The following is a 27118-nucleotide window of genomic DNA, read 5'->3' as shown; positions in this document are numbered from 1 at the left end:
GTTCTTTCACTATTTCAATATTGAGGTATTTTCATTTTATTACTTTACTTCTTAACGGGCCCATCTCTGTGATATCATCATTCTCTCTGAAGTATGTCTTTTCTATTAGTTTTGTCTTATTTTTATCTATTTTTAACAACATCCACGTCTCGCAACCAAATATTATAACTTATATATTGATTCGTAATTCGTAAACTTCAATTTCCATTTTAACTGATATTTGTTTTTTAATAATAAATGTAGTATTTGTATCGAGGTAAAGATTCACAGTTTCATTTCACTTCCTTCTCCTGATATAGAGTTCAAATATGATATTCAGATATTCAAATAGTTGTTCTGTTTTTGCATCTTTGAATATTTATTTCTACATGCTTTCCCATCACAATAACTTTCATTTTGCTTTTATTTATAATGAATAATCACTATTTATCATTAATAAAAATAAAGCGTTTAAGAAAGGATGAGAAATATTTAATATAATTAATCAAATTTACAGGTTGTTGGATCTGTTGCCTCAACACATCCGGAAGATGAAGAAAATTTCATTCAGGACAGTACAGGAAACCACATCACTTATACCATCACGACAGTGTCATTTGACTCGTCAAACAGCGCCTTCGACATCGAGAGGAACACGGGCAAGATCGTGGTCGCTCAAGAACTCGATCGTGAACTTCAATCGGAGTACAAACTGGAAGTACGAGCCTTGGATACCAGAGCGATGAACAATCCACAGAGCAGTGCCATAACCATAAAAATTGAGATCATCGACACCAACGACAACGCTCCTAAGTGGTCCAAAGATCCAGTCACGATTCTGGTGAACGAAAATACTGAAGTCGGGACGTCGGTGTATAATTTCACGGCTACCGATGCCGATAGCGGAGAAAACGGAGATCTGCGTTACGCCCTTGTTAGCCAGCATCTGAACTCAACCGCTTTCACTATCGATACTTTAACGGGTACCTTGACGTTGGCATCACCTCTAGATTACGAATCTGTTAAAGAACACACGCTCATCATCAGAGCCAGCGATCAACCGTTGAATAGTTCGGCGAGACTGAGCAGTTATGTCACCGCCCGCATCATAGTCACCGATTTCAACGATAACACGCCAAGATTTATCGTCCCCCAGTCATCCACGGCGTATATCAGCGACAGTACTACCGTGGGAATGAAGATAACCAACGTGCTGGCAGTGGACGATGATTCAGGCGATAATGGACGCGTCACGTATATCTTAGGTAACAACAATGACGCTTCGTGGTTTTCTCTGGGGTATGACACGGGGGTACTGACCCTGGCCAAGCCCTTGATGACCGAGCGCAAGTCGTATATGTTGAACATCACCGCTACCGACCACGGGAAACCCACCAAACAGTCCAGCATGAAGCTGAAACTGATTGTTCAGGACATTTCGGAGAATCCCCAGAGATTCCTCGAGCCTGAGTATGAAGTTAACGTGATGGAGAACGCGGGTATCGGCACGCTGATTTATCAGATCAACTCGAGAGGAAACTCGGATCAAAGTAAGTACCATCATTTCTCCAGTCTATGACATAGTACTATATTATTTTTGTTTCGTGTTTTAGGTGGAAATGTAACGTTCATTATACCACCAGGGATTCAAGATGATACTTTCGAAGTCAGATCTCCCAGTGGGAAGGTCTTCACCAAAAAACTCCTGGATCGAGAATTGACAGGTTCATACATCGTCCCCGTGTATGTGACCGATTTCTCCACGTATGATACGCCGATATTCGATATGACTAAACTAAGGATCACAGTGATCGATATCAATGATCACGCTCCCAAGTTTCAGTCCGGATCTTGCCAGAGACTGGCTATTCCAGAAAACAGTGATACCGCTGTCTTTCATACTGTGGTGGCCAGTGACATGGACAGTGGAGCCAACGGTCAAATATCCTACTCCATAACAAGCGGGAATATCCGTAACAAGTTCAGTATTAACTCCAATACTGGAGAACTCACCGCCAAACCATTGGACAGAGAGAGCAATTCTCGCTACTATTTAACCATAACAGCTCAGGATCACGGAGTACCCTCCATGCAAGGCTATTGTAACTTGACGGTGTTCGTGGAAGACCAAAACGATAATGATCCAAAATTTGATCTCTCAAAGTACTACACAACTATATTGGAAGATACTCCGATAGACACATCAATAATGAAGGTGCACGCTTCTGACGCAGACACTGGATTGAATGCTAAAATAATCTACTTCTTAGCCAATGAGAGTCAGTGGTTATTTCGGATCGACAACAAAACTGGAGTCATTACTACTGCAGGGTAAGTTTCAAATACATTACTTGTAATGAGTCATCCAATGCTATATTAAGTAACGGAAATAAGTTATTGATTGAAAAATACTAACTAATCTACTAATAACTCTACTAACTAATCATTCAGTATGTAACATAGTTTTCAGCTCAATTGTTTTACTATTAGTTAATTAAGGAAACCACAACATTAAATTAAAAATGTTTATTTTTTATAATCATTTACAAGTTATTTTTACTCAACACAGGGAAATAATGTGAACAAATATACCCAGAAGTTGAAATATATCTGAATCATATATTTGAATTAAGTAATATAAATAAGTTAAAATATATATCTTCCCAGACTTATCACTGATTCATACCATAGATCCTAATTCCTACTAACATCCCTTTAAAGCATCTTTTAATTCTTCTTGAAGAGTCATGTTTGCTTTTACAGCAGCAGCAACATGTAAATTCAAACCCATACGTATACTGATATATTGATACATATACTGTTTGATTTTATTCTTGATTTTCTTGCATGATATTCTGGTTAAGGATCAAACAGAAATTCCCGATACTGTTGTATTTTTTTAATAGTCGAAGGTATGCTACTTTCAATTGACCAGTTTTTCTAACAGTGTAAACTTCAGGTCTTTTAACTTGCTTCCAAACTGAACTGTGACATGAATGTTCTACTCTTGATAATGAATATACCACGTTATAATACATCAAGCCCTGTTTCACTGCATCCGCTAGTTCGTTGTTGACCGCTTGTTTTCTTATTCATCTGTGATCTCAATCTCGTTAATCTCGCACCTTATGTGATATGTTGTGATCCACAACAAAATACTCTTTGAAACATTTATTCATTGTCGGTTCGTTTAGTTGACAAATTTGAATCGACAAGTTCAACTAACAACCAAACAAATCCCATACATCATTAAAACGTTATTAAAAATAATATAACAAACATATAATTTTTCACCACAAGTAAGACTTGGATTTGATAAAAGTTAGGCCTAAATATTCCAGTAAAAAATTAATTATCAGGTCAACTGAAAATTCCCCGGCCTGACATATAGATGGCGCTACTGGAATGAAATCCATATGTTTTTAGTTAGCCCTAACCCTCAAAAGATACGTGTATACATTTGACAGCAATAGGATCATTAGTTTGTGAATTATATCATTTTGAGTGAAGCAACTTGTGTTATTGTGAAAAAAATATATAAAAAGGAATTTCGCGTGTTGATGAAATATTGCTTTTTGAAGGCAAAAATACAGTTGAAGCAAAAACTTGGCTTGATGCCGAGTTTCTGGACACTGTCCCAGGAAAATCAACCATCAAGTATTGGTATGCTATGTCTAGATGCGGTGAAATGAGCACCGAAGACAGTGAGCGCAGTGGACGCCCAAAACAGGTTGTTACTGACGAAAACATTTAAAAAATCCACAAAATTATTTTGAATGATCGTAAATTGAAATTGAATGAAATAGCAGGCACTCTAAAGATATCAACTGAACATATACATCATATCATTCACGAATATTTATTTGAATTTGATCAAATCGAATCAACTCGAATGAGTGGACTACACATAATGAACCCGCTCCAAAATGTGGGAAAACGCAACAGTTAGGCGTCTGTATTCTGGAATGCGCATGGAATAATTTTCATTGACTACCTTGAAAAAGGAAGGACCATCAACAGTGACTATTACATAGCGTTATTGGACCGTCTGAAGAACGAAATCGCATATGATGAAAAATAAAGTTGCTTCACCAAGACAATTCACCGTGTAACAAGTCAGTGAAAACGATGGCAAAAATCCATGAATTGCTTCCTCATCCACCGTGTTATCCAGAATTGGCCCTCGGCGATTTCCTATTCTCAGATCTCAGGTTAATGCTCGCTGGGAAGAAACTTTCGTCGACTATGACAACTACTGTAGGTAGAATCAATCGTTCTCTGGCTATGTTCAGAATTAGTATGAAGTAGATATAAATTTCTGACAGAAAACCATAATCTGTAATGATACCTAGTATTTGATACAGATATTTTATTAATTTTAGTAATATGTTTGTTTTAGTCTTGGTTGGACGTGGATACTGAAAAAACTTTATTATTAATTCTTTTTTAATGAAGCTTCAATGGGTTTTCCATAAATCTAACAAAAGGACTTATGATTCCAAGAAAATCACTATAGTTACTCGATATATTTATACATTTTAATCAAACACAAAGTTCAAGTAGATTTAATGAAGAACCTTATGGAATAATTTCTATAATATAATAACATAAACCATATATTTATATTAATGTTATTATTTTGTTGTAGGTTATTTGATAGAGAAAGACGCAGCGAGTACAACTTCATGGTGGTAGCCACAGATAGTGGCAAATACAATGCTAGATCAACCAAAGTACCCGTAACCGTCTACATCAAAGACGTCAATGATAACAAACCGATTTTCACCAAGTATCCGTTCCAAGAACGAGTAACCGCTTATATCCAACCCGGTCAGAAGATTCTGAAGGTCACGGCGACGGACTTGGACGAAGGAACCAACGCGGAAATCGTATACAATATTCCAAATAAAGGAAACGACGGGAAGTTTCGTATCAATCCCACCACCGGTATACTGACAGCTACGCAATCTCTGGCCGGCAACAACGGAAAGGTGATTTACCTCAACGTCATAGCGACGGATAAAGGCAACCCGCCCAAAAGCTCCACCGGTCTGGTTGAAATAATCGTCGGAGACCTGCCCCAGGGTTCGGTGAATCTGCGCTTTCAAAACACCACTTATGAAGTGATATTGCCGGAGAATACCGAACAACACCATGACGTCACGCAGGTCAGCGCGGTTCGTACAGACGGTCGACGACAGAACATATCTTATTCCTTCGGCACGGGTAATGAGGATAACGTATTCATCATCGACGCTGAGACCGGAGTCATCCAAGTCAGGGACCCCAAATACTTGGATTACGAGTTGCAGCATGAAATTCACCTGGTCGTTGAGGCGAAAACCGATGGGAATCCGAACTTGCACGGTTATTGCGAGGTGATAGTGAAGCTCACCGATCAAAACGACAACGCTCCGAAGTTCACTCAACAACAGTATACCGCGTCTGTTTGGGAAGGTGATAAGAAAGGTTAGTTAACACAACAGCTCGTATTATATATTAACAGATAGTGTAATAGATGATCAAACTTGATTCATCTTTTTATTTCTAAAGATAATATATTTATCTCATGGTCATCATCATTGTTATGTTCTTTTAGTAAGTTTATGAAATGCCTCTTTCTAGAAATTTGATAAAACCGAATTGTTCACTCTAACTTCCATATTATTAAAAACAATAAATGACTAGTTAGAATTCCAGATAGTGCATCAACTTAAGGCAAACGAAACCATTGGGTATATTGGTCCATGTCTCATCTAAATACATAAATTGAAATAATAAGAGGTCCTTCATTTTATTATATGCTTTTAAAAATTGTGTTCTTTTAAACGCAATATCCGGAAGTTCCATTAGACCTTGAGCAGTTTCCTCAGGAATAATTGCATTAAATTATGCTTTTATTGAAAAACTATTCACTGTTTTTATAAATTTCATATATTTAAGACTAACGTGAGCAGAACTTGATTCGTCACCCGCTTCGTATGAGGATTTTTTTTCGGTGAATTCAAGATTATATTTTTAATTTTTTTGTGATATTTCTGTAACTGTGTACATACTAACATTCAGTGCGGCTAAAACAGGCTAAAAAATATTTTCAAATAAAAATCGCAGCACATTAATATTTAACGGTAAAAATGCTTACCTCTCTAACGAATTTCACTGGCAAGGGGGATTAGAGACATTCTGTCTATCTTCGAAATTTTCAATCAGAACATTAAAACAACGTTTGACGTATAACCTCTTATTACTATTATTTTGAAGAATTTTGCATACGTCTGACAACCGGACGACTTTGGCGGGCTAGTTCGGTTATACATTCGAACTTATCCGACAGCATTGTGCTCTTTTAACTAGAATAAAATGAGAAGGAAAGAATATTATAATTAAACATCTTGATGATATATGTTCTAAACTTCTTTGGATAAACTATATATAACATACATCGAATTTAACAGTTAGATGATCAGATGTTGTTTAACACTTGTTTACATTAATACCAATAAATATCGCTGATCACAATACATACAAGTGTTTAATACTGGATATTTGTACACTTCATATTGTTGGTATATATATAAAAGTAAAATACGATTATAACTTTATTTGTTTTATCTCCAGGTACATTCGTATTACAAGCTGTAGCCTCTGATGCAGATCAAGGACAGAACTCAAAAATTCTTTACCACATCGTCGACGGAAATCACGACAATGCTTTTAAAATCGAACCACCATTCAGTGGAATCATCAGAACTAACACTGTACTGGATAGAGAGATCCGTGATAACTACAGAATCACCATTATCGGTAAGTGTCAACACATTTTATCTTCAGATAGTAAAAGTAGCACTAAAACTGTTGTTGCAGCCACTGACGAGGGAATTCCACAAATGACCGGAACAGCGCGCATCAGAATCAACATCGTGGATGTCAACGACAATCAACCCACTTTCCCACCACATAAAACCATTACGGTTAACGAGGACACAGAGGTGGGAACTCTCCTAACAACAATCACCGCCAACGACGTGGATACATATCCGGAACTGACCTATAACTTGACCAACGGAGACAAAGAATATCTGAATTACTTCAGCATCGATCGCTTCAGTGGCAAGATATTCCTCAAGAAGAAACTGGATTTTGAGAATTGGTCGGAGTATAAGTTAACAATCGTGGCTTCTGATACCATGCACGTTGCTCAAACGACTCTGACCATCATGGTAGGAGATGTGAATGATAACGCTCCTCGATTCCAACAGAGTGCTTATGAAGTTAATTTACCAGGTAAATATTTCTAATAATTTTTGTGGATTGGATTGGATCTTCGAAATCAACTTTACTGATACATATTTTACAATTTTTGTGAGAAGACCATTTCTAAATTCTTTGTTGAACTAAATTTTTAGGTAATCTAAGTTTGTCACTACTGTATGCTTCTATATGTTCTTAAAATATTTTTATTTGTGTAAATCAGGAACAAGTACAGTAACTACATTAAATAGGGAGATACGATAGAATAGAATAGAATGTTTCTTAATGGATATTTTTTCACTTGCGTATTTATTCTGACAAAAAATATAACCATTCAAATTATAACTTAACAGGCCAATTGAAAAGTCCCCGGCCTGACACATATTAGGGTTACTAGAATTAAATCCATATGTTTTTCGTTAGCCCTACGCCCCAAAGGATGCGTGTATAAATTTGACAGCTGTCGGATCATTGTTTGTGGATTATAGCATTTTGAGTGAAGCAACTTTTGTTATCATGAAAAAACTGGATAAAAAGGAATTTCGCGTGTCGATAAAATATTGCTATTTGGAGGGAAAACATACAGTTGAAGCAAAAGCTTGGCTTGATGCCAAGTTTCCAAACACTGCCTTAGGAAAATCAACCATCAAGGATTGGTATGCTAAATTTAGACGTAGTGAAATGAACACCGAAGACGGTAATCGCAATGGACGCCGAAAACAGGTTGTTACCGACGAAAACATTTAAAAAATGCACAAAATGATTTTGAATGACCGTAAATTGAAATTTAATGAAATAGCAGACACTCTAGAGATATTAACTGAACGTGTACATCATATCATTCACGAATATTGGGGTATGAGAACGCTCTGTGCATAGTGGGTGCAGCGCAAGCTCGTTTTTGACCACAAACAACGACGAGTTGATGATTAGGAGCAGTGTTTGAAGAGGATCAAGTGTAATAAACCCGAGTTTTTGCGTCGATATGTGACAATGGATGAAACATGGCTCCATCATTTCACTCCGAAGTCCAATCGATAGTCATCCGAGTGGACTGCACACGATGAACCCGCTCCAAAACGTGGGAAAACGCAACAGTCGGCTGACAAGGTTATGTTGTCTGTATTTTGGGATGCGCATGGAATAATTTTCTTTCACTAGCTTGAGAAAGGAAGAACCATTAATAGCGACTATTATATAGCGTTATTAGACCGTTTGAAGGATGAAATCGCCGAAAAACGGCCGCATTTGGAGAAAAAGAAAGTGCTGCTTCACCAAGATAATGCATCGTGTCAAAAATCCATGAATTGGGCTTCGAATTACTTCCCCACCCACCGTATTCTCCAGATCTGGCCCTCAGCTACCATTTCCTGTTCTCAGATGTCAAAAGAATGTTCGCTGGGAAGAAATTTTCGTCGAATGAAGAGGTAATCGACCAAACTGAGGCCTATTTTGAAGCAAAGTACAAATCGTACTATAAATATGATATGATATACTTTGAAAAGTTGGAGGGTCGCTATAATCAGTGTATCACCCTTGAAGGGAATTATGTTCTATGTTCTGCCAAAAAATTTGTTTTACTATGGTAAGCCGGAGACTTTTCAATTGACCTGTTAATATTTAATGCAAAATGCTACTAGGAATGATACTCTTTTGTTAATTATATAATAACACTAGCTTATTTTGTTTCAGATATTCAATCATCGTCTTTAGTCGAGATATTAACGATGAACGCCACCGACGCAGACTCCGGTTTGAATTCGAAGATAACCTACACCATCCTGAACCCCATGATGGGTTTCACTATCGGATCGTCAGACGGAATCATTAAAGTGAACATGTCCAACATATCGACGACGATGCAGGATATCTACTTGACGGTGAAGGCGGAGGACGCAGGAAGACCACGTCTTCACTCACTGGCTTCGGTGAGAATCCGAAACAGTAAACGAATGGGCGTCAGCTACGGTTACAAGAAAGAGTATAAAATCAACGTCCCGGAGAACAGCAAAACTGGAAACGCTCTGATCTACCTGGCGAAACCGTCGACGCAAAACCAGGCGTCGAATTTCCGAATACTCGACGGTAACATCGACAAGGTGTTCGAAATAGCGAATCCCTCGGGCGCCCTGACTCTGATCAAGGCGTTGGACCGCGAACTACAAGACGAGTACGACCTGACGGTGTCCATAGACAGCGTGGGGTCTCTGACAACCCACATTGTGATAACTGTGGAGGATTATAACGATAACGCTCCGATATTCACTGATTCCGACTACGAGAAGACCGTCAGCGAGAATCTGCCGGTGGGATCGTCGATAGAGAAAGTAATAGCCACTGATGCCGACTTGGAAGCCACACCAAACTCCGAGATAATCTACGATATCACCTCCGGTAATATTGATGGGTGTTTTCGTATCGACGCACAAACTGGAACAGTTTTTGTCAACCAAACTCTGGATTACGATAGGGGCAGTACGGATTATAACCTGGTTATACGGGCGTGTGATAATGGTGCTGTGCCGTTATGTTCTTTATGTACTTTGTCCATATCGCTACAGGATGAGAACGATAACGCTCCGGTGTTCCCTTTCATGGAGTACATAGAGTCTGTGGGAGAGAACGAAGCTGTTGGGACGGCGGTGTTCACCGCTCACGCCACAGACCTGGATAAAGGCGTTTTCGGTAAAGTCAACTACTCCTTCGTGGATTCCCGGAATTACGGGGGACAAGAAAACTCGTGGAAGTTGTTCCATATCGACTCGGATAGCGGGCTGGTTACTACAGGTGCTGTATTCGATTATGAGCTCAGAAATAGATACAATTTTGCTATCAAAGCCACTGATAGTGGTGGTAGGAGTACCGTGGTAAAGGTTTATATTGAGATTGAAGGAAAGGACGAGTTTTATCCTCAATTTACCGAAAGGACGTACAAGTTTTCCTTGGCGCCTTCGGGTGGTTTACCTATTGGCTTTGTGGTTGGTCACGTTGTCGCTACAGATAAAGATAAGGGACCTGATGGTCGCGTGGTGTACCAACTGACCACCCAGCATGCTTTTTTCAAAATTAACAGGACCACCGGAGCGGTTTTGTTGAAGAAGAAATTCGATGATTCGGACACCGTGACGTCAGGGCGGGAGATTAGCCTGGTGGTGACTGCTAGTTCGGGCAGACAGGGTTCGTTGACGAACATGACCGTCATTGAGATCATACTGGATCCCTTAGCTGATCCCGGAACCAACCTGGCGATAAATCAGGGAGGTAACGCGTCCAATTCATCCGGTGGCATTTCCGACTGGGCATTAGGATTATTGATATCGGTCACCTTACTGCTGATTGTGTTCGGAGCGGCGTTCATCTACATGCACATGAGGAACAAACGAAATCGCAAGATCAACAAGCCGAGCTTAAGCACGGAAACCGTCTCTACCTCCAATAATTACGTGGATCCCAGCGCCTTCGATACGATACCGATCAGAGGAGGTGGTTCCCAGATACCCCCGGTGCAGAATCAGTTCGCACCGCCCAAATACGACGAGATACCACCGTACGGTGGGGGACATCCGGCCAGTTCGAATTCCGGGGCCGCCACTACCTCCGAGCTATCGGGGTCGGAGCAATCGGGCTCGAGCGGTAGGGGGTCCGCGGAAGACGGTGAGGATGGCGAGGACGAGGAGATCAGGATGATAAACGAAGGACCGTTACAACGAGGCAACGACGGCGACTCCCTGTCCGCCGTATCGGTTCGAAACACTCAGGAATATTTAGCTCGACTGGGTATCGTCGATAACTCGGGCGCCCATCCTCAAGCGGTATCGCGACTATGCACCGATCCCAGGAACAACAAGGAGGCGATGCATCATCATCAAACCGTTCCGCTGGATAGCCTTCACATGTTCGACGAGGAAGCGACCACCGACAACGACATCACGAACTTGATCTATGCCAAATTGAACGACGTCACGGGTAGTGACAGGGCCAGTTCCACCGACGAGGGAGCGGGAGTGTCCGCTTCCGCCCTGGGTCCCTCCATGGACCACGTCATGGCCATAGGAGGTTACGGCGAGGTGCCCGCGGTCTCCCACCAGCCCTCCATGAACGGATCCCTGAGCTCCATCGTCCACAGCGAAGAGGAACTGGCCGGTAGTTATAACTGGGACTATCTGTTGGACTGGGGACCTCAGTACCAACCTCTAGCCCACGTATTCTCAGAGATTGCAAGACTGAAAGACGACACGGCGTCGGTGCACAGCGGCGCCAGCGGTAATTCGAGCGTGCGCAGCAAGGTGTCGGTGGCACCGGTCAAGAACATCCCCCCGCCCCTGATCACGAGCGTGGCGCCGCGGTCGATCGCGATGCCGATACTGAACCCCCGCAACGGATCCGGGCATCACGGCTCGGTCGGGCACAACCAGATGATGATGCTGCCGAGGTCGCCGATCAACCACGACGCGTCCGGAGCTGGTTTCAGCACGTCCACGGCCATGTCGCCAAGCTTCTCGCCGTCGCTCTCGCCCCTAGCCACCAAGTCGCCCTCCATCTCGCCGCTCGTAGCTCCAGGCCTGTCCACCACCCATCACGTCATCTCGAGACAACCCGCTCAAAATCGCAACAAGTCCGTCGTGGACACCGAACTGAGGCTCTAGTAGTGTTCCGCGTTTAGGTTTCGTATTGGTAAGGCTGTGCTACCGTTTTATAGAGACTGAAAAAGACTTTTAACTAATTAATCAACCGTCTGTACATGTTTGTGAATATTGTAATAATTCGCGAGTGCTCATTAGGTTTAACGTTTAGATCCAATGCCATTTTTTAGCCATACAATTACCGACATCGAATCTATTGTAATATTATCCTCTCTAAATTATTGTTGTAAATAAGTGTACGTATAACTATTCCGCATCCGTGTAGTGTTTTTAATATGTTCAACGTGAACAAACCCGTGTAGAGTTGAGTTGAGTTGTTAACCAAATCCGAACTAATTCATTTTGGTCGATTGTACGCCTGTAAGATATGTGAGAATGTTTTAGAGTAAATAAATCGTAGCAAATTTTTGTAATAATAAAGAACTGTAAAAATGTACAAATTTTTTAAGTATTAAAATCAAAAGACCTGTGAGTTTTCGTTTCATTATGCAACCCATTATACCCTTATATTGTTTTTCAAGTATAAATACCTTTTATTTAAATAACAGTGTAATTATTTCACGAATTAATGACCGATAATAATAAGTTTTATGTATTAAAAGTTATAATATACAGATAAACTAAATACACTGATAAGTAACAAAAATAATGCAATGTAAATAAAGAACAATAATACATAAATATTAGATGATCACTGTTTTCACTTTAAAGAGACATTTATTGAGAAAAATTAGTAAAATATGTATTAATCAAAACATATTCCATCTTTCTGACAACATGATGATAACGTTCGAAAGGACAATGTTGGTTTCCGCACTCCTTCACATTTTCGAAACCGTGAGCCAACCAAATCAAACTACCCCAATCTGAACAAATGATAATCAGAAGGCTATGTCTGGTGAATATGCTAGATGCGGCGAAACTTCACATTCGAACTGCAATAATGTATTTCACTATTCTTGCAACGTGTGGAATAATTTTCCATCTGTTACTTGCTATTGCTGATCTTTTTGTAATAGTTAGTAATAATAATTGAAAGCAACACAATCGCTATTTTCAATGCATATGTTACAACGAAGATCCAGGTATATTGTATAACATAAGATGTTTGAAACTTTCGAAAATTTAATCTACTTCTTCAAAATTAAACAAGCAAAATACACAACAAACTCACAAAAATATTCAAAGCTGAGAACTGCAATAATGTATTTCACTATTCTTGCAACGTGTGGCCGAATGTTGTCATGCAAAAGAATAATTTTCCATCTGTTACTTGCTATTGCTGATCTTTCTGTAATAGTTGTTAATAATAATTGGTTTGTCAATTGTTAAGCTATCTAGAAATGATTTGAGCCATTGAGCTCGGTTTTCGTTCATAAATCTGCCAATTCATAACGTGAATGTTTTATCATATACAAAACCCATAACGTATATTGTAATAAGTCTGTATACGAATCCAAAGGGAAACAAGATGCTCATGTACATAGGGACTACTATAACCATTACTGCATCTTACCCATTATTATAGATTCAATCAAATATATATGATGCCATATTTGTTCCAATATCCAATAAAATAGTACTCCAAAATGGTTGGTTAAAATTTATATATTCCAGCATACTCATTTTCAGCTTAATGACTTTGTTAATGATATAATATTTTTGGCTCAGAAACATTATGGCTATTGGTGCTTAATAAGGTATCGTGGTAAACAAGTTTTTACTATTATCATAAACTGGATAATATTGATAGACAACATGGAATTTCAAAAAGGTAGTGCTCCATGCCATATAACCTTGGAAATAATTCGATAACTGCTTAAGATATTTTGTGATCATGTACTTGTTGGACCCAGATCATATGCTTTAACACTACTTGCGTAAGTTTATTTGTGTAATCTATCGTTTTAATCTCTTTGTCTATATCTCTGATTTTCTGGTGAAATCGAAGTAATGATTCCTAGTAAAAAAATTTACTTTTGATGACATCCAATAAGGTACAAACTTACCTACAAACTTCCTCAAATGTAAGTGTCCGTGTAATATGGATTTAACTTTCGGATTTTCAGTATGTACTCCATCATTGCATAGGCAATTTTAGCTATTTTGCTTCAACATTTACAGCAAATATAAGGAACAACATCTGATCCATACAGCATTCTATTTTACAAATATTGAGCTGAAATGGCGAAGTAATTTAATATAACACAAAGTTATTAATTTTAAAATAATAATTTTCAAAATATCGAGTATAATTAATTTCATTAAATTAATTTAAATATTCACTATTAAAATGATGTACTTTCTGTTATTTAATTAGTTCGGTAGCTGTCTGATATTATGTATTGTTAGCCTTAATGTAAATTATAATTTTATATTTGAACCAATTATTGATGACAAAATGGTGAAGTTTCTTGTTCAAGAAATATAAAGGATAAATTACAATATTTGTAATACGAAATATAATTTTAAGTATATTTTTCAAACACATTGCTTTGTAATAAGACATAAGGAATATATTTGCAATAAAACAACAGTGTAAATGTATAATACAAAAAAGATGACGCCAGCAGCGTCCGAAACTGATAAGAAAACATTTTAGGAAACATTCAATTTGACAGCGTTATTACTTTAGAATTAGGCAACCAGAAATAAGTTCGATGTTTATAATGGGTGGCATTACTAGACTTTCCTTTTTGTGCTAATTGTTAGATTGTTGATTAACAGATATAAATATAATAGAAACGCTAGGTATGTCTTTTAGCAGCGCGATGTCTTCGCAAGGAAATTGATAAACTTCATCATCACTCGTGAAACTTTATTTTGCCCGGTACTTTGTAAATCGTGTTCTAACATCCACGAAAAATTATTAACATGAGTTGTTTAAGATATAAAAGGAATATTATTCCTGGATTATCTATAAACTCGTAAAATGACAAGCTCAGGTTGTTGTTGGATCCTTTCAGACCTACTAGATGTAAAACTGGATCAAAAAAGATTTAATAGAATATCAGAACGACAGCACCTTATTCGACCTCTAAACTTCTGATATGTCCCAGGTTAAAACGTTGTTTCGACATTTTCAAACAAACAAAATATGTTTTAATTTTTAAAACAGTAGGAGATAACTCTTCTTTTCATAAAATTACGGTACTACTTCCCATTCGGCTTATCGGTTTATTCGGCACTTGAAATAATTATCTGGTGATTGGTTAAAAACCACCTGAAATGACATGACATAGCACTGATCAATACACTAAATCGTTGTTCCAAAAAGACTGTTACATCATAGTTACAACAAAATCAGCCGCCTATCTTTGTTTAAAAATAATTATCTTATCAAAGGTGAAACATTCGCATACATTTGACGCGACTATTCAGTATGTTACAGTCGGTTTATGTGTGTTTATGATAAAAGTATGAATAATACGAAACCATTTACATGTTACTTTTGTAACCAGACAATAAAAAATGAATCCGAAGTTGTAAGTATTGTTTATTGCACGGTTTATATATTTAAAATATGGTGGATCATGCTCTATATAACCTTTAAAGTATTTTGAACTGAATTCTATCGAACCTATAATATTCAAAAATACATTTAATCGAAACTCACATCCAGCTGATACTACCAAATGTCAACGGTATTTATACAGACAATGGAATTTTTTTTAATTATTAGCAAGTAAACAGTTCCCCACTAAATTACGACATATATCAACTGCAACTATGACTTTCAAATATTTAGAATCTTCTTATACATATTGCATTGCTAAATGACATCTGATTTCTAACTAGCAAATGCAATCTGACGTAGCAAATGTTATTTATAAACATAATTGGGTCTGAAACAACTAAAAAAAGCATGGCCTCAGTAAAATCCATTATTGTATTATTCAATTTCATTATTCTTTAAAATAAATCGCTCAATACAAGCAATGCAATAATAACAAACTAAATATATAATAAAAAGACACTTTTTTTCACATAGTTGTATTGGTGGGTTATGCTTAGTATCTATTATTTCTTGCTGTATGTATTAATTCCTCCTGTTTGCTATTATTTCTTCACAATCTTCTTGCTTCGATCGATGTTCTTCCTCTCTTCTGCATAGCTTAGGACAGTCCTCCTCTCCAGCCTTACTGCCCATATCCTCTTTATTTGTCTTGTGCCTCCATACGCTCTAAACATTCCCTACAAGAGAATCATCATCCTTTGTATATACTGTTCCACCGACTTAATTTTGAGGTATTTTCTTATTTCTTTACTTCTTATCTCTTTCTTCTGAAGTATTTTATTTTATTTTTCTTCAATAATATCATTCTGAAACTAGTTATTTATCCCCTTAACACATTAACAATATGTCTTTCAAAAGAGCTTGAATATAGTCTCAAAATTTACACACAGTAATATAATTATAATCTCATAATAATATGTTAAGTAAATTAAATATTATTAAATAAATAAAATCTGTATTTTCAAATTCCAGGGTCACACAGCTCTCTGCTCAAAAGTCCTGATACCGTGTTCTTACAAATGTGGTTCGTATATACAAAGGGAAAATATGGCTAAACATAAATCTGAATGTGTAAATAATACCAATTCGTTAAAAAGATCCGAAAAAACAAGACAACCAGTAAATACAATAGGTAAGATATATTATTTGCAATTAATTAGTCATTAGTATTTAATCATTATATATCGAACCTTCTATTAACTAATATCTCATATATTTGATAAAGTGGAATGTAAATAGATATAATATACACAGATAACATTATTAAAAATACTACTGTCATTTAATTCATCATCGTATATTGGTATTAAAATGTATATTTAATTAATGAAAAATAAAAATCACAAATATATTACCCCCTTGGATGCAATGCATTTATACGAAAGTACTATTCAGTGTCAACACTTTGTTCGATTCACCTTCAATCTGAATAAATTAAATAATCGACCTCATATCATCGAGACTCATTATTTTAATGAAAAAAGCTGAAAACTATACTCAAATGTAGTGTAAATTAAATTGAGAACTACCACTCTCTGGAACATTCATATCATCGTTAATAAAATATTGAAAGTACTTTACTATTAGTTACTAGTTTTTCTGCCGAAATTACTACTTCTAAATTGAAATATAAGCCGTTGTTTAAATGTTGATATTTAGCACACCTTATTGTTATTAAAAACTTATAACAATTGGTGCTTTTTTGGACTGTAAAAGAAAAATCAATGGAAGGCAATAGAATTATATATGTTAATTATATATACCAAGTCATATATTTGCTCCGGTTCTATACAAAATGACTAATACAACATCAAGTTGACTAATAGCAGATTATACTTTAACATTACAAAGGTTACATTGCATTAATATTACCACATATTAGTAATCGTCCAATTTTCTTTTTCTTCCTTATATATATATATATATATATATATATATATATATATATATATATATATATATATATATATATACTATATATATATGATATATTATGATATATGATATATTATGATATATTATATATATGATAGCATTGTGATAACATATAACCACAAATGTGTAATTTAAAATAAAAAATAACATAGACGTATTTTAGAGTATCAAACAATTACGCCGGTATCATCAATAAATTTGTACAATATACAATAAAAATTCACATTATGTTGGTTAATATCGCAATGAACTGATTAAATTCAATGCCCAATTCACCGGCAGTTTTATTTTAAATTGTTTGAACCATGATTTTTGAGCAAAATCTAGGTATATATTTTTATGAGTTCGGTTTTCAGTTCAGTAAACTGGTCAATATTTTTTAGACACCAAAATACGCGTTCTTCCATTACCCTAACTCTGGAACTGACAGTTCGAAACCGCTGGAAAGACACCGAAATGAACATGAAATTAAATTAATTAAATGACACACTTACGGATACTTTAAAATAATTTCAACATAAAAATGTTTTTCAAGTTCTTTTGATATAACCTTTCCGATTTTTAAGCAATTAAAAATTACTCAGATCATTCACCAATTGTACTGACTTTAAGTGAATATATCATGTTAAAGCCAAATAGTTGCTATCTGGTTTATAGTAATACCAAATGGAGAGGTTTCAAAAGTGGCATTAAAAGAAAAAATCAACTTGGGAGACCGGATACAGACCGAAGAGGAATTGTATTTTTACGGTGAAGAAGTTCAAGGATAATCAGCGCTCGGTCTGGAAAAATACCCCAGAAATCGTAACGTAAACTAGACGACAATTATTACCATAAAAAATCCTAGAACTTATATTAAAAAATAAGAGTTTTCATTCATTGGGTTAGAGAGACAAAACTAAGCTGAATAGTCTTACATCCCAACTGAGACATTAAATTAAAGAATTAAAATATGACACATGAGTGATTTTCTGAGTGGACTTATATAATAACCCTAGTGCTGAGTACTCGCTATGGTAAGCTACTAGAAACTTAAAAGGACCTAACGCCTCTGGTAAAAAATGAAAATGGTAACTGAAACAGAGATATAAGATTTGCAGACCACCTTAAGAGAATATTTCAACCCGACAAAATGGGCCTTAAATCATTACCTCATCAGAGGAGTTATATATAATTGACCAATACTGCAGACTCACAGAAGAAGATGTCTATTCCGACTTGAGGACAATACAAGCAGGGCACAAGTGTTTTGGAACCAGTATGGACGTATGGTGTTTAACTCTGTAGCTTTAGCAGCCAAAGCAATAAAAATAATAATTAACAAATAATTTTTAAATAATCTGTATTTATGTATTTATATGCTTAATTTTCCTGCATTCTATTGAAATAACTTTTTTCAATACTCAATATATTTTAGTCTATAAGAGGTGGGACAAAAGTTCTGCTACCATTTTGATTGCACGCTATCTTGGTTATTATGTAGACGTCCAACTTTTACTATGGATAAAGATACGCCACAAAAACGAGCAGAAACTGTGACAACATTTATTGAAAATAATTGTTCCATTATTGCCACTCAGCGGAAGTTGCGTCAAAAATATCCTAATCGTCCAGTGCCTCACAAAACTTCAATTTATCTTATACATGCGAATTTTCGACAGTACGGTACGACAGCAGACAGACCTCATTCTGGAACACAACGGACGTCTCGTAACGCTGAAAATGTGACTCTAGTGTGCGATAGTGTTGCAAAGTCTCCAGATACATCAATTCCCAGTTACACATTTTTGTACGCAGTTTAAGGCGAATTCTCAAAACTGATTTGAAAATGTTCTCGTATAAAATTCAATTAGTCCAAAAATTACTACCGTGATGTGCTGATCAACGAGTTGAATACAGTAATACAATCCTGTATTACTGTAGTCAACACACAGGATTGTATTACTGTACTGGCTGTCTGGTAAAATTGAAGATTTTTCGTCTAAATTGATAATGAGCGATGAAGCCCATTTTCTTCTCAGTGGCTACGTTAATAAACAGAAGAGTCGGTTTTGGGGAAGACAGAATCCTCAATTAATTCATGAAGCATCATTGCGTCTACTAAAAACAACTGTATGGTGTGGTTCATTCTGGGAACATCATTATTGGTCCCTATTTTTTTGAAAATGACCAAGGTGTTGCCGTTACTGTTACTCTGGACGGCACCAACACATGCTTAGAAATATTCTTGTGCCTGAAATGAAAGAGCAAGAGGTAGAGAACATGTGGTTTCAGGAAGATACAGTCCGCTCAACAATTACATTTTTGAGTTATCCACGATGACCAATTTCGTGAAGTGGCGATTTAACATGGCCAGCCAGATCTCCGTATTTAATAGCACCAGACTTTTTCTTATGCGGTTTGTTAAAATAAATGATAAATAATAATAAATAAATAAATAATAATAAATAAATTTATGTGAATAAGCCCCAAACGATTCAATATCTTAGATACAATATTCGTCACGAAATTAAAGAAAATCGGCCTTAGATATTGCAGAAGGTTATGAAAAATGCCTTATAAAGAGCCGAAAGTTTTCTAGCGACTTGCGGTTATCATTTAGCCGAAATAATGTTTCAATCATAACCAAAAAAAAAAATGTAAAGACCAAATAAATATTTTATGAAAACCAAACTTACTTATCTTTTCTTTGAGCAAAGTAGTAGGCAATCAAAATTGTAGCGGGACTTTTGCCCTACGTTGTATATATAATATTTTATATAATCACATATAAATGTTTCAAAATTAGCTACAAACAAGACAGTTTCTATTAAAATAAATTAAAAGCACCTAATAACGTATAAATAAATAACATAAATAAAAAATCCTAATAATGTATGAGCTAACCAACTTTATATTTTAGATCGTAACGGGGTGGTACCAACAATTAACTCCAAGGTTCACGAGGACATTACAAGACTTCAGCAAAGATACGCAGAACTCGAAAATCGTCTACAATCGCAACAATCCTATTCCGAGCCCGATAATTCAAAATATAATTTAGCGGATATGAAAAACAATCTGAATCACTTATCAATAGCCGTGCAGAAACTGAATTATGCTCAGGGAATTTTATCAGAATGGCGGAAAAACATTGACAGTCAGGCATGTATCAATACCAAATAGTAATTTAAATAACACATCCTGGTTTCGGCAATATCTAATCAACGATTATGAAAAGATGTTTTTCTGTCTATTTTTAGAATTTTACATCATTTCAGTAAAAAAATCTCACGAAATCCTTAATTCAAACGGTGGGTAATCAATTCTACTAACATTAAAATATTAGCTGGATATCAGATTAGCGGAATTACCAATAATTAGGATGGTGAATTATTTACTTGAACTTAAGCTACATCACAATCGGTAACACTTTGATTATATTCATGTTATCTGGTATAATAATTGGTACAGTATATATTAATCAAAATATTTTCCATCATCTTCTACAAATTTTTTCCATTTGTGTGGCGACATAGCGATACCGTATTGAAAGAATGATATTGGTTTTGGCATCGATACATTCGAATATCGAAGAAGTGGTAATCAGAAAACGTTATGGCCAATGAGTACTCTGAGTAGGACTTCATATTCGAGCCGTAACAGTGTCTCCTTCAACTCAATCCTCAACCTCAATCTTGTATCCTCCTTAAAGTGTACTCTTGCAACAACATGTGGCTGAACGTTGTTATGGAAGAGAATAATTTTTCTTATCGGTAGTATAAGGTCTAGATGAGTAGAACTTCCATTTTTATAAAAATACTTGAAAATGAGTCAAATTTTGGATATCTTCAAAAACTTGATCACTTTCTCCGGCATTGAATTCAGGCACCATCAGAAAAATAGAATAAAATAATAAATAAACTATGTTTTTTAATAATAATGCATCAAATTTGTAAAAAGCTAAGTTGCAATTCCTATACTATTGTCTCTATTGAAATTTAATTCATTAGAAACTTTTATGTCCTTCTTTAATATTCTTTTTTAATATGTCGGAGGATTAAAAAAAAGCAATTAAAAAAAATATATCATATTTAAAATGGGAAGGTATGTGGGAAGATATATTTTCTCGGTATATTTTTGGTGTTCATCTTTGATATATATATATATATATATATATATATATATATATATATATATATATATATATATAAATATATATATTATAACATCTTTATTAGATACGCTTAGTACAATCTTAATTTTAATTTAATTTATTACTACTTTTCATTTGTACTTGGTTAATTCACAAGCAAGACGAGTGTGAGAAAACACATCAATACATATTCCTCAATTATAAAATTATAATAACTTATAGCTATAGTTTACACTAAAGGTATACACTTTATATAAATTCGTATGGTTTGGTTTGTTTCAATCTCTTGACATCCTGCGCGCTGTCCAGCAGTTATATTGCTTCCTCGTTACTATTATTTTGTAGTCTTCTTTCGTGTTTCAAGACGAAATCTTAGATAACTTCACAAATCAATTTGATTTCCTGGTCATCATGCAGTTCATCGTTGGTTAGCGACAGGCATTGGTAATCAATCGAAGCACCTTGTTTTGACAGCGTTGGATGACTAGTTGATTTGAATTTTAGTTGGCTTTATGATTGTCTTATAAATCAACCTCTTTGATTTTAGATCAAGTTGGGAGTATCTTCCGACTAACCAGTATATTTGTTTTATTTTGGTTCTAATTTGTTTTGCTTTTTGTCTACCATGATGTTTTTTTTTATATGTATATGAGAATATATTTCTAATTCATATCATTTAAATTCTTCTCTATATTATTGATTATTATCAAAATATTCTCCAACATTTTCTGCAAGTAAAGTATATCCTTCAAAGTACATATATCAATAAATGCTTGTATTCTATGATCCTTCTGTATTATGCTTAATACATAACTAACAACAATCAACAAAGCTTATATTGATTCTCTTTCACTCCTATCTTCTATAATAACATAAATAATATTATAATAATTTATCAGTTTTTCTAAATTTCCTGTCATTTCCTTTATCTGAAATGTATTCAATGCTAAAAACATATGTTCTTCTATTTATATACATTTCATTAACTCTATTTTCTGATTCAGACCTAATCTGTTTCCAATATTGGCTCTAGTTCATATAATCAATATCAATAATGTTTATAATAAGATTATCTATATCCGTCTTAAAGATCGGAATCAACATATTAACTAAGCGAGTCATTTTTGATAACTAACAAGGAACAATAAAGATAAAATAGTGCAGCAATTTACAAAACACTAATATAAATAGTTATCTTAAAATTTAAATAAACGATTAAACAAAGATAATAAATTCCAAGAAGCAATCAAAAATCAAATAAATAATATTATAATATTATTTATTATAATATAATTATAATATATTATAATATAATTTATACAATAAATTTCTATATTGATATAACTCAATAGGTTTATTTTTTGTGAGTAACGTTTTATTTGTGAACGTAACAACAAATATTATAACATCTTGTACAAATTCCTAGGCACTGGTCATCATAAATTAGTTACTAATTGAACTGCTTCTTCATTTTTGTATAATGCTCTTATGTTAAACCATATAACTACATCTTTTCTGTTGGCTTTTGCTTGACTTTTGTTCCGGATATACCAATTTGATATTTCAACATTCAGTATCATAGGTTCATGTAATCTTAAAATAGGTATATCTGTGTAAATATCCTTTGATCTAAATTTGATTGATCGTTTCTCACTTAATAATTATATTTAATAATAAAACATCTGAAGCTTTAATAAAGCTTTTAATAAATCATACTTTTATTATCAAAACACCTCTAATATCACACATTAACGCTGTGCTATATAATATAATCCTATGTAAATTTAATTATCAGTACAAGTTAAATTTATCAGTTATTTTACCAAGAAATACACGAATAATTGTAAAAAGAATAGCTATCAAACGCTAGCCCACATTTTTTTTAATGCTTTATTTTTTTTTAACTATAAATGAACTTACTCAAGGACAGGTTTTATATTTTCTCACGTCATAAGTAGCAATTGAAGAGAACAAAGTCCCGCGAATAAGTTGAGTAAGATAGAATGTCCATGCAGATCCTCACAGTTTTCGAAACATGTAGTTGAACGTTGTAATATTGTAAAATTGCTTGATAGTATTTCTGCTACTCTCTCTGCTCGGAAATCTCTCGTTTTCATCGATACTTTCATTGACTTTAAATACACTGTTCATATATTTCACAAAAAAAATCCAATTATTTATTGGTGGCGTCTTATTTTGAGGAACAATCGTAACCTAATAGAATAAGATAATTTTATTTCAGGTAGCTTTACTAAAAACTACAATTGCATCAGTAAACGCTAATAACCAAAGTCAGACACAGGACAAGGAACTGAAAGTGGTTCAAGAGAAACTTCTAGAAATAGAGCACTTAAAGATGAACCTGAATATGCTCAACGAAACGGTGTATAAAGAGAACTCCAATATCAAGAAGACTGAAATGAATTTTGCTAGATCACTAGATGATTTAAACACAGCGGTCGTGAGTAATAGGACGGCGTGTGTAGATATGTGGAATAACAATTCCAAGGTTCTGGATAATGTCATCGGCGATTTAAGAAACACCCTAGCCAGTTTAGATGAGCAAAAAGCGAAAACAGCTAGTAAGTGTCCATATGATCTTATTTTATTGTTATTAACATCGAGTTTTTAGGCTTAGTATTTGATATACGTGCCGTGAATCAAATGGCATCAGAAGCAGCTGATAAAACAGAAATACACGATAAAGAAGTCAAACAATTAAGGCGTGAACTTAATCAATTACAAATTGACTCGGAAGTATTAGAAAGTAAGCTACGAATTAAAAATAATAATACAACATCAACATAAATATTCGATTAATATCTAATACATCGTGGTCCCGCTACCATTTTGAGCGCCTATAACTTTGCTCAAAGAAAAGATAAGTAATTTAGATTTTGATAAAAAGTTTATATGGTCTTATATGAGTCCGCAACCTCTATACCACTTTCGGCTCTTTTTAAGGTATTTTTCATGACATCCTGCAACATCTAAGGCTGAATTTCTTCAATTTCGTGACGAATATTGTCTTTAAGATGTTGAATCTTTTGGAGCTTATGCACATACAGTTTTGATTTTAAAAAACCCCATAAGAAAAAGTCTGGTGCTGTTAAATCCGGAGATCTGGCTGGCCATGCTAAATCGCCACTTTGCTAAATTAGTCTTCGTAGAAAAACCTCATTCAATAATTCAATTGTTGAACAAGCAGTGTGTGCTGCGGTCCCATCTTGCTAAAACCGTATGTCCTTGCTCTTCCATTTCAGGCACAAGAAAATTTCGAATCATGTCTTGGTACCGTTCGGCAGTAACAGTAACTGCTACACCTTGGTCATGTTCAAAAAAATAGGGAAGAAAGATGTTTCCAACATGAATACTAGAGCATACAGTTGCTTTCAGTGCGTACAATGATGTTTCATGAATTAATTGAGGATTCTGTGTTTACCAAAACCAATACAATGGTTAAAGCGAAACTGAGCTAAATGTTGCATAACCAAGATGGCGCGCAATAAAAATAGTAGTGGGACTTTTGTTCCATCTGTTCTTTATTTATAATTCATATATATCAGGTGCTAGTGTGTATTACGTTCATATTTTTCGGTATAAAAAGGCATTTATTGAGAAAAAAATTACTACAATATATGTTAATCAAATACTCTCTACAACTGTTCCCATTTTTCTACCAACATGATGATACCGTGTCGAAAGAACAATATCGGTTTGGCTGCGATACAATCTTTAATTAATTTTCACACTTCCTCAAAATTTTGAAACATTTTGCTACCCAAGTTATACTGCATCAATCTGATCAAAATCAAAAGCATAACAAAATATCATCAGAAGGTGCTATATCTGGTGAATACGCCAAGTATATCAGGCAACACCCCTCTTACAACAGGTGGTCGACAGTTGCCCTGCAAGAGAATGACTTTGCATCTATTACTCGCTATTGCTGGTCCTTTTTACATTACGTCCTTCCTTCATTCATCATTCGTCATTTTTTCCCTTGGTTATTGTCGTAGATCCATTTTCGAACGCCAGTCACAATATGCCATAGAAAATCTTTTTCTGTCTTGCAAATAATGAACCCACAATATTGAAACATTTCGAAATAACTTATTCAGTTAATTCGTGAGGTAGCCATTGTCCCCCATCTTGATTCTTTTCTGTCGCATATAAATATTTGCTTCAAAATTGTTTCATCTAAAGTTTGTCTAAAATTCTTTAAGAGCTTGAGCTGCAATTCATTATCTTTGAACTTTGATCCTCCAATCCGTTTGGATCATTGGCACCAAAATAGCCTCCTTCATATCATTCACACCAACACTGATTTTATTTTAATATATCTGTCACTTTAAGTAATACTGATTAAATAAAAATTATAAAATAAATATTTTATTTTAGGTATCGTAACAACTTCTGAAGGTAACTCGGGATGTTACAAACAGTTACTCTGGCGAATTACCGAAATAGAATCAAAGATGATCAGAGCGAAAGAAAACGCTATAGTTTTGAAAAGCCCGATTTTCTACACGCATCAGTATGGTTATAAAATAAGGGTAAATATATTTTTTTAATTTGGCGTACAAAACTCCTTACAATGAAAGCCAAATGGATAATATTAACATTCATATTATATACAATCATATCCATACTATATAAAAATATAATCAGTGAGCCCATCATTATTCACTAAACAAGCAAATCGTAATGATATACCACCATAAAAGTTAATATTTTTACTATCTAATACCACTATTAATCCATTGAAGAAACATAATTAAATTACCCATTAGATTGTTTAAGATTTTAGAAAAATACTTGATAAATAATCAAATAATAATTATTTTTTATATCCCATCTTATATTAATACCCATTTATACACATAAACAAATCAGTCAATTTTAAATGAGTTTAACTGTTTAGTAAAACACAAAAGGTAAGGTTAAGAATACAATGAATCAATGAAATATCATTTCTAATATCTGTTGAAGAAGAAGAAGTTTTCCCTCCTTCTTCTCATCATCTATCAACCACTAAGATGTTCGAAAATTCAATAACCATTGAAGCACTTTGGCTTACAACTCAATACCTTAATATTTTGCTTATGTCTTCCATAAGACACTTATCATTTTCTGTATTTTATTAATATTTCATTTTCAGCTTCTACTTTATTTAAATGGTTTAAATAAATGGAAAGACAGATACGCATTAGCATGCTTACACGTGCTTAAAGGAGAATTCGATCCTCTTTTAAAATGGCCGTGTACCCTGGAGGGTACAATTGCATTGAGAGACCTTTCTAATATAGAAAAGGTATCAACCGCTGATAAGTTACTACCTTACTGAAATATTTAATTAATAAAATAACTTTTAGCCAAAGAATTTTTCTAAATATATTAAAACAAAGAGAAGTGAAGGGGACGAGGATGAAGATGAACCACAAGAATCGAATCCAACATATATTTTTATACCTCACAACGTTCTATTGAAAGATACATATGTAAAGGACGATACAATATTTCTAGACATAAACATCGAGGAAAAGGTTAAATATGAAACTGCTATTTAATAAATGTATTTCAGCTTGTAAATTATAGCTTTAAATTTGATACTGTTTTATAAAATTTAAATTATAAACGATTTATTTATGATAATAA

The 27118-nt window shown here is 34.8% G+C and overlaps 2 protein-coding genes across 3 annotated transcripts in view; both read left to right on the top strand.

The window, feature by feature from the left end:
* The window catches only part of ds (dachsous cadherin-related 1), a 555958-nt gene extending 543943 nt beyond the window's left edge, over positions 1–12015 (top strand). The window contains exons 11-16 of the mRNA XM_076398269.1: positions 497–1529; positions 1593–2310; positions 4628–5448; positions 6598–6783; positions 6844–7263; positions 8923–12015. Of these exons, the coding sequence (XP_076254384.1) occupies positions 497–1529; positions 1593–2310; positions 4628–5448; positions 6598–6783; positions 6844–7263; positions 8923–11876 (6132 nt within the window). The 3' untranslated portion in view covers positions 11877–12015. The remainder of the gene's footprint in view (positions 1–496; positions 1530–1592; positions 2311–4627; positions 5449–6597; positions 6784–6843; positions 7264–8922) is intronic.
* Positions 12016–15201: 3186 nt separating this feature from the next.
* Positions 15202–27118, top strand: Traf-like (TNF-receptor-associated factor-like). Of its 2 annotated transcripts, none has more exons than XM_076398268.1 (8): positions 15202–15358; positions 16363–16522; positions 20228–20469; positions 23703–24042; positions 24093–24227; positions 25862–26016; positions 26622–26774; positions 26836–27118. In XM_076398268.1, exons 1-8 carry the CDS (start codon positions 15272–15274, stop codon positions 27028–27030), a joined length of 1467 nt encoding a protein of 488 aa, XP_076254383.1. In that variant the 5' UTR covers positions 15202–15271; the 3' UTR covers positions 27031–27118. The 2 variants fall into 2 exon arrangements, with proteins under 2 accessions (XP_076254383.1, XP_076254382.1); XM_076398267.1 differs by having other exon boundaries at positions 20228–20473; positions 23707–24042.

The sequence above is a fragment of the Rhynchophorus ferrugineus genome, unplaced genomic scaffold (assembly GCF_030347505.1).
Source record: "Rhynchophorus ferrugineus isolate W39M unplaced genomic scaffold, kcgeb_rfMv2 rfM3, whole genome shotgun sequence".
Classification (NCBI taxonomy): domain Eukaryota; kingdom Metazoa; phylum Arthropoda; class Insecta; order Coleoptera; family Curculionidae; genus Rhynchophorus; species Rhynchophorus ferrugineus.
The sequence above is the reverse complement of the archived record's forward strand: the minus strand, read 5'-3'. Positions and strand labels throughout refer to the sequence as shown.